This window comes from Sinocyclocheilus anshuiensis, unplaced genomic scaffold (genome assembly GCF_001515605.1).
Source record: "Sinocyclocheilus anshuiensis isolate Anshui unplaced genomic scaffold, SAMN03320099.WGS_v1.1 scaffold524, whole genome shotgun sequence".
NCBI classification, from domain to species: Eukaryota; Metazoa; Chordata; class Actinopteri; order Cypriniformes; family Cyprinidae; genus Sinocyclocheilus; species Sinocyclocheilus anshuiensis.
In genome coordinates, this window is record NW_015555703.1 from 1,979,567 (window position 1) to 1,988,706 (window position 9,140).

At 36.1% G+C, this 9,140-nt stretch overlaps 1 protein-coding gene across 1 annotated transcript in view; it reads right to left on the bottom strand.

Annotated features, from left to right (window-relative positions):
• The window catches only part of LOC107671701 (THO complex subunit 1-like), an 11,868-nt gene that overhangs the window by 2,108 nt on the left and 620 nt on the right, over nt 1-9,140 (bottom strand). The window contains exons 2-20 of the mRNA XM_016464630.1: nt 8,496-8,569; nt 8,311-8,371; nt 8,151-8,220; nt 7,932-8,050; nt 7,305-7,353; nt 6,867-6,962; nt 6,709-6,791; nt 6,507-6,580; nt 6,274-6,382; nt 5,153-5,287; nt 4,936-5,036; nt 4,724-4,790; nt 4,591-4,641; nt 4,390-4,460; nt 2,538-2,633; nt 2,383-2,448; nt 2,224-2,307; nt 1,985-2,132; nt 1,161-1,245 (exon numbers count right to left, since the gene is read on the bottom strand). Of these exons, the coding sequence (XP_016320116.1) occupies nt 1,161-1,245; nt 1,985-2,132; nt 2,224-2,307; nt 2,383-2,448; nt 2,538-2,633; nt 4,390-4,460; nt 4,591-4,641; nt 4,724-4,790; nt 4,936-5,036; nt 5,153-5,287; nt 6,274-6,382; nt 6,507-6,580; nt 6,709-6,791; nt 6,867-6,962; nt 7,305-7,353; nt 7,932-8,050; nt 8,151-8,220; nt 8,311-8,371; nt 8,496-8,569 (1,639 nt within the window). The remainder of the gene's footprint in view (nt 1-1,160; nt 1,246-1,984; nt 2,133-2,223; nt 2,308-2,382; nt 2,449-2,537; nt 2,634-4,389; nt 4,461-4,590; nt 4,642-4,723; nt 4,791-4,935; nt 5,037-5,152; nt 5,288-6,273; nt 6,383-6,506; nt 6,581-6,708; nt 6,792-6,866; nt 6,963-7,304; nt 7,354-7,931; nt 8,051-8,150; nt 8,221-8,310; nt 8,372-8,495; nt 8,570-9,140) is intronic.

Below are 9,140 nucleotides of genomic sequence, written 5' to 3' on the forward strand. Positions count from 1 at the left end.
TATGTGGAAAATAATGTTTTTTTTAACCTTAAACCGCATAAACACATTTCATTACACCAAATACACAAAATAATGTTCTTTTTAGCAACGTCATATGGCCCCTTTAAATTACAATTTACAAAGTAAAGTAAATTACAATTATTATACAGGGTATAATGTAAAAACTATGACATTTTACTTAGACGAGACAGCAGTAGCAGCAGCAGATCTGGTGTTTTATCATGTAAAATAGTTCATACTAACCCAGAGATGCAAGCGTCTGGTATATAGTTGTTTATAATAGTCCACATCTTGTATATCTGTGTTTTGTAGGAAACCTCACCCAGATTTTTTATTTAATAAGATTAGTTTATTAGTGTAAGGCAACATGTCTTCTGCTGGCAGACCATTAAAATAATTGGAGAAGGCGTCTAGATGATCTATGTTATAAATATTTTTGGTGATCACATCTGACTGCTACTTCAAACATTGCCGTGAAACCCAACACGTCATCATGCTTCTCTGGCTGCCGATGCTGCACTTGACTCTGTAATTGCTGCTTGCAGCTGTATCTATTATTGTTTTTGTGCCTAGCCAGTAAAGTTTAAACCAGCGTTTCCCAAACCTTTCGTCCACATTTTGGATGTCTGTCAGAAATTGCACACTTAAAAGTGGTACCTACTGAGAATATACGATTACTTTGAGAACATTAAAAAGTAAGTTCTATGTAGTACATTCGTCATGTTGTCATGGTCACGTGACATCATAATAATATATATTTTGGGGTAACACTGGTTTAAATCCCTTATTTCGTCTAGCTCTCTAACAACATGTCCCAAAATAATTACAATCCACTAGCGACTACCTCCGTATGTGCTATGTGGCTGTGGCAGCTGAACATTTTCCCTATTTTCTCTGCTCGCCTTGAGCAAAAATGAATTCCTGTTGTCTTTGAAACTTTTATCCTACATTCACGGCAGATAGATGAAGGCGCCATTCTGTGATGACGCTTTGGAAACAAAACCGAAAGTACAAAGTCATCTTCAAAGCAAATGCCGCCACTTTGATGCAAACGTACTGCCGCTCTGATCCAAAAAATACAGTGTGAACAGAATCCAGCAGGCAGGGCAATAGTAATCAAAATGGCTTTTGATTTTTCATAAAAAAAAGGCCAAACTCACTGTCATTGCTGTCTTTTAACAGGTTATCTCCATTCTCATCATCATCCTCCTCTCCTGTTTTTATCTCCTCAGAAGGAAGGTCCTTCTGTTTGAAGAGAAACAAAGATAAAGTTAAGTTTTCGGATTTTAAACTATTGCTTAAAATATTGAACATTTGAGTAAAATAGTGAGCAGAATATTTGAGTGAATTCTGTCATTTAAATTAAATTATATTTACACCATCCTCCACTAATGTTGCCACCCTTGGTAAATATGAGCAAAATGGATTATGAAAAACTGTTGTGTTGTTTCTCCTCCATTCAGAATGTTAAAAAAAACTAACCTTTAAAATAAAATTACACAAAAACTTTACTGGCATCTATGGTTCCATGAAGAACCTTTGACATCCATGGAACTTTTCCATTACACAAAAAGTACTTTACAGTGGGAAAGGCTTCTTTAGATTATTAAAAGGAAAAAAAATAGCTCTTTTAAGAACTGAATCCAAAATGGTTCTACTGCATCGCTGCAAAAAAAAAAAAAGCTTGCTTTTTTTTTTTTTTAAGAGTGTGGTGAGGGGTGCCAATAATTGTGGAATGCATAGATAAAAATAAAAAAACTAATATGCTTCAGTTATTTTAATAATTCGATTTTTGTGAATATTTTTAATGGAAGACCAAAAGATTTTTTCCATGGCCTGTTTTGCTCATATTTACCAAGGCTGCCAATATCTGTTGATGGCACTGTATACGCTGCTATTATATCAGCCACAGAAAAGCCTGAATGTTATCTACAGTACATTCTAGAAAACTCTCTAGTGGTTGATAATGTGGATGTCCACTCACAGGAAGCTCTTTGGCCAGTTTGATGACCATGTTTTCCAGATAGTCTGCCAGACTCTTGAACTGCTGGTTGGTGGGCTGGAAGAAGTGAGGACTCCTTCTGGAGAGCAATCGCAAGGCTCGCCAGCCGTAGTTTGAGTTATGCACAACTCTGAGGAATGACGACAAAGAATTCATTTATTCTGATCTATTGTGATGCATAGTTTGATCATTTAGGAGACTGAATTAGTAAATCTCTGTACTTGTACTCATCCTCCACCATGTTAGTCGGATCTGCCTGCTCGATAGCTTCTACAAAAAATTCCTCCAGTGATGGCATGAACTCCCTTTAATCGAAACATGTATTAATGCAACATTTCTTGCATAAAGCATCTGTGAGCAAGCATTTGCCAAACACAAACCTGCTATCTGACTTGCAGGCCTCCATGTTATCAGGGTTTAGATTCCAGAGCCTCGTGAGTTCCTCACTGTTGATGGTCAAGAACAGCAGAAATGCAAGATAAGATCTGAATCGAAGACTTAACCTCTGTTACACAGCAATCAATTACTATCTTACTTTCCCATGAGGATTTTGCGATCTGGGCCCTTCCCCAAAAAGTCCTCTGGTGCTTGTCTCTTTCTGCTGGGACGGACGGGTTTGGTCTCTGCTGGCCTGAGAGAAACACAACTCTATTCACATTTCCATTCAGAACTAAAAAATAAAGAGCAGAGACCACACCTGCAAACGAAAGAAGTCAATAGAACGACGAGTGAAAATGTTAGCAATCAATTTAGACACAATTTGCTGATTTTTCAGAGTGAAATCTTTTTCTGTTTATAAGGTTATGGATACTTAAGTAAAGTGACGCCCACTTTTATCATGCCATCATGTCATTAAAGTGACATTTTTACAGATTTTGGGACCCCAGCACATTTCTTCACTGGTGTGGTTCTGATCCGGCAAATGACCTTTTGACCTTTTCTTAAAAAGATGTTATTTGCGGGCTCATACAGATTTTTTTAAGAGTGAAATTCAAGCATGCTTCCAGCACTTCCAAGCTTTTCATGTTTATTATAAACTATAATCATTCTTAAAGTCAGTATATATAATTGGCTGCTAGTTGCAATGTTTTGTCTATTTAAGAGTTCATTCAATCATCAAATAAATAAGCCAGGATTCCAAGCCAATACTTAGAAAATACAGTGATTGAAATCTCAATGTTCAATGAATCTGATATAAATTACAAGCAAATACCACTTGAAAGCGATTTGTTCCAATAGCAAAAAACTTACGGTAGTCAGAAAACAGAAAAGTTAAATTTACAGTCATTTCCTCAGCAGCTCTATTAGAAACCACTTTGAAGCGCTGTCGACTATTTTTGTACTTAAATACATTTTGATTCTAAACTTAATCATTTCAAGTTTGAAATGTTTGCACAATATATGAATCTAATTTTTAAACATTTACATATACATTAAGCATATGTAATATATGCATATATTAAGCATATGTCATATCTGAATTGTTTAAAATCTCATTAGCACCATAATCTAAAGCACGACAGATTTCAGAATGTTTGGGTAAGTATATCCGTTTATATATTTATATGTCCAATCTTCTTCAAATTGTGCATGCTTCTTCAGAGTCAGTTCATTACATCTATATTACAAAGCACTTTAATGCCAATTTATGTAAATATTGATAAACTGATCTAGGGCTGCACGATAAATCGAAATGGAATCGAGATCGCGATTCGACAGAAGCTGCGATTGTCATGCGTATCTTTCAGTGAAGCACGGTGCTGTGATCAGCAGTAAATCTCCATCCAAAGGCCAGAGGGCGCTCTTGCGCTGAAACTCGAAATACGCCTCGCAGAAGAAACCCAGAAAATGCCTATCGCTGCAGCTGAATAAACAGAAGATTCAACTGCTTTCATTGATTCAACGTGACTAATAAACACACGACTACTGCAATATACGGTTTATCTGAGTTCTTATTATAAAAATTTTCATTAAAATAAAGTATATTTATAATGCAATGTCTTTATCACTGCTTAAATACTATGAAATATGTTGCGTGCCTTCTTCTGTGTAAGAAGCCACATCATCTCACAGAAGGATTTATTTCAAACACTCGACTGATGTTATGAAGTGAGTTTGGAGTAAAAATATGTTATTAAATGTGGTATTTTCACATGCTTTCAGATGGAGCAGCATTTACTTCACAGAGCCGTAGTTCACTGAGAAGCTACGCAAACAGCTGTCACTATCGCGAACGATTTCTTCGATTTCATAATTGCGCGATAAAATCGTCTGCGATTTTTTTGCGTAACTTGTCAGTGAACTACGGCTCTGTGTAGTAAATGCTGCTCCATCTGAAAGCACGTGATGATGATTTCTGATCTTGTGCGGTTTTATTTATGTAATACCTTTCTTTCACAAAGCTTGGACAGCCTTCATTTTTCCAAGAGTTCCAGTTTTCCTCTGTGTTCAGGATGTGCTGTTGAAGATATAATGAATACATTAAAATGAAATGATAAAGCTTTTGGAGCACTAGGCTGCAATTTCTATACGTGTTCAACTAAAATCCATACACCTATATGTGCGTATACTTTGCAGATACTACTTACCTCAACCATAGACGCAAACTTGTCACCATCTGGAGGGGTTTCTTTCAGTAACTTAAATGAAAAGTAGGAGTACAGTAATAAATGAATATGTAGCACACACCTCCAATCAGTGATTCTTAAGTTTAAAACAAACCTGATAGACTAGTTTGGTTGTGTCCTCAATCCACAAAGACTGATCGTCATTCAAAGCACAGCTGGAACTGCAAAGGTTAGAGAGAAATTGCAGTAAAAAACAAAATTATAAACAAAAAGCATGGCAAACTGTACATTACTGTTATCCTTACAGCTTGGAAAGTCTGCATTATGACTAAAATGATGCTAAACATGCTTGCTGTTTCCCCTGACCTCTTGAACTTGACCTGGCCCTTGAGATACTGGAAGAGGATGAGATACTGAAGCAGAATGTGTCGTCTGAAGTTGCTGTCACTCAGCTGAAGGTCCATCAACTTCAGAAAGAGGGCAAATTTGCTTTGTGTTACCAGGCCAACAATGACAGAAGTGTACTTATAACAGCAAGGCTTTCTTATTGAACATTTGATTAATAAAGACTGGAAGAACCAACTTTCTCACTGGTGAGGAACTTGGCAAAGTAGACGTGGTCTCCAGCAGCAGTCCTCATCTCCTCCAGCTTTCTCTTTGAGGCCTGCATGTCATCCAGTTTGTAGCTCTTGAAGACAGCTAGTGTCTCATCTGAATACTGCACAGAGAGCACAATTTAGGGGATACAGGTGGACCATAAATGTCAACTGTTTCTAGTCAGTTCTTCTCTAGTTCACACAGGTGGACTATCAGAGTGACCACAGATATACTGTAGTCCATCACATGTAAACTATGGACAACCACAAAGTGTGCATATACTTTGTCTACATTTAAGACCAAACTTAGACTGTACTTAAAATGTAATTTTTTTATAGGAAGCTTGATCAAATACTTCTCAGCTCTATTGGTGGGGTGGTTATAATCAGGGATGTGCATAAGGTTTTCATGAGAGCACCTGGAGATTTAGTTTGGTGCTCACACTGCGCACAGTATGACCCATTAAATATAACTATTAAAATAATATAATAATAATAACACTAGTATTATTGCACTTCATTAAATAATAAAAATAAAGTGCAATAATACGATTATATTGTAAAATAAAAAGTATTAAATAAAAATTATATTATTTTATAGTACACTTAAATACAATGCTAATATTTACATTTTCAATTTCTTTTATTAGTTTTTTTACTTTCTTATTTTTTAAATGAATTTCCATCAGTCAAACCTAAAATCAGCAAGCTTTTATTTTGGCAGGTTGCTCTGAAACCGGCAGTGCATAGCCTAAATTTATGCTTTTAGTTCGAATGGAAATCTTATACAGTATTACATTTAGTCGATCTAAAACAGTGATTGTGCATTAACAGCTGTCAAGTATGCAAATGAGCGGTCTGAACATATTTACCCAGTGCATTTTTTATTTTGGTTGCGCATACTCATGCTATATCCTACTTATAAACTACCTGAGGTCTGGGTTGGTAACCAAGACGTTTTAAGTGCAAAACCTTCAAGGGTTGCTTCATGAACTATCACCCTTTTAACCTTAATAAATACATTTAACTTCAAATGAATCCAACATGACTGCCTTGGAGGAAGATTTTGGTTTGGATAAAACCATCAGATAACTGAATGAGCAAATACCTTAAGGAAAGTCATCCATGAGAACTTGTCGTAGCACTGTACAGGGTTTCTGAAATAGTCCTGCAGGGTCCAGAATTTTCTGTACAAGTTGTAGTCAATAGGAATGGTGCTACAAAACAAAAGCCCTCTGAATTAGACACTAATGAATAAGTGTTTAATAACAGACAAAATAGAGCAAAAGCAAGACACTGACTCGTAACTTAAGAGGATGTGAAAATACAAATATTGTTTACCAGGGAGCAGGTGCATCTTCATCGCCCATCTCTCCCTCCTCCACGTCCATCCCTTCCTCTTTAACCTCTGTGTGCTTGGGGGGAAAAAATTAAAACATGTCTGACATCTAATGTAGAATCTGCTGTAACTGTCTGCTTGCATGAACTTTCAAAAATGCACGACTAAGTAAATCAAACCCAACATCTGTCAGCATGACTTTACCTGCAGTCCAAGTGTGCTATCCTGCTCATTTTTATTGAACACTGTGATGTTATCAAGGTTGAATTGACTCTGTAAGTTCAGGCCTGTAATACAAGGGAAAAACATCAAGTCATAAAATACCCACTGAACAAAGAACCAAGAAATGTAACAAAGCATACCTGATTTTTCTGACAAAGGAAAGAGACGTGCTAAAAACAGCTGGATTCGTCCACAAAACACTGTATTCTGAGACTTCGAGAGTCTCCTGAGGAGGTCTGTAGGCAAACACAGTGGAGATGTTAGGCTTCTCAAACACATTCGCAATAAAGAATACTGCTGAAGAAGATATACCTGAATATGTGCGCATTAGCGCTGGGTGTCGAGACAGAATTCATGATTTGATTTAAATGTTTATATTTCAACAAACCATAGCAGAAACGCAATTATACCATTAAAAATTATTTAAAAAAATACATTTTTATTATAAAAACTGACAACTTAAACGTTCGTTTACAAGAAGAAGGGTCTGTTTTAAGATGTAGTATACATATTACATATTGTACCAATCCTTTAGAAAAAATAAATAATAATAAATAAAACTTAAACTTGAAACTCACCATTGCACATTCTTAACAAGTAATTTTTTCCAGCAGAGTAAAATGCATTCTGTAAAAAAAGAGCAAATAATAATACAGCTGCAAACAGCAATTAAGGGGTCAAGAATGCTAATGGGAAGAAAACTGACTGGCCATAGCTATACCAGTTTACAAAAAAAGTGACGACACTAATAAAATTTGGTAAGGATTTCGAAAACTGTCTTAGAGTTCGAAAATGTAGGTTTTAATGAAAACTTCAAACACTAAATATAGCATGATATTACATAGTTTCTAGACAATAATAACACCAAGTAACACCATTTTTTCAATATTTACAGCCAAAATATGTTATTTTGGTCATGCAATTCTATGTTTTTCGTTCAGCAACACTGCTAGAAATAGAAACAGAAACAAACAACTGTCAGATCTCATTAGCATAAACATATGGGAGAATTTGAGCTGTTGGTGGTGACCCCATATTTGCTACGGTATAAATGTCCTCTTAACTGTGTGCAAAATTTCATAATTTTCCATGCAAGCGGTTCTTTGGGTTGTCAGGAACGATTACACTCCTTTGGTCCTATATATTTATCCAATTCATATAACTTACAAAAACTAAGCACTACCAACTGCAAGTTCCAAACTTACAGATTTCCATGTAGAGACATTCTCTTCAACAAAGGAGAAGATTTTGTCGCACTGGTCCAGAGGGAGACAGTCGAGAACATCTCCCAGCAGAAGAAAAGGCGTGGTGGCAGAGCAGACGCCTTTATGAAAACAATACATCAATGCAAACAGATCGATGATCTGAAAATCTTTTGTTTTATTCTTTAATATTTATGTAAAACGCTGGTGCTGCACACATACCTTCAGTCACGACGTCTATACTGATGTAGATCAGAGAAAGGAAATCTTCAACGTTTGCTTTCTGCTTCACCTGCAAATCAAATCATCAATATACACAATGCAAGTATTCTGCAGTGAACATGATATTGAATGGAGCACAAAGGAGAAGCAGTGGACTCACGATCTGCTCTTCAAGAACGCCACGCAGGGCTTGATCAAGAGTGGCTTTCTTCTCAGTTTCACTGTAAAGAAACAAAAGAAATCACACAGAGCAATGGTGTAATGCAACAACTGAAGATGCTTTAAGCACATAAACATACAAATGAAAACAAAACCATGAAAGTCTTGATAAAGATCAATTATTACTTTCCAGGCAGGTGGCTGAAAGCGTTGGTCAGGGGTTTGCAGTTCCTGATATCTACAGCACTTTTAGCGGCAGCCTGGAAGAAAAAAAAAGCTAGTTTGATCAAATTTGAGTACAGTGGTTATAGCATTTCTGACAAAAACACTAAATGTGGCACGATATCACGTGGTTTCCAGACATAGTCACACCAAAGTACAGTGAAAATGTTATTTTTCTTCATATAGCATAGTAATCCCATGTTTTTCATTTAGTAACACGGTATTTCCATCATAGTACCACATTATGTCCTCCACAAACATCATCATCTATTTTAAAGTATTCACTAACAAATTACTGTACACACGTCTCGAGTCCAATAGGCCCAATGCATCATAATATATATATATATATATATATATATATATATATATATAAATTCTTTAATCAGAATCAGAATCAGAATGAGCTTTATTGCCAGGTATGTCTACACATACGAGGAATTTGTTTTCGTGACAGAAGCTTCCACAGCGCAACATATCATGATAATATCTTCTATTACATACGACTTTGGAGAAGAGACTTGGCAGGGAAGGGATAGAAACAAAACACTCTCATTTTAAAATCGTCTGCCAATGCCAAAGCGGTTGTGATGATAATTTACCGTAAAT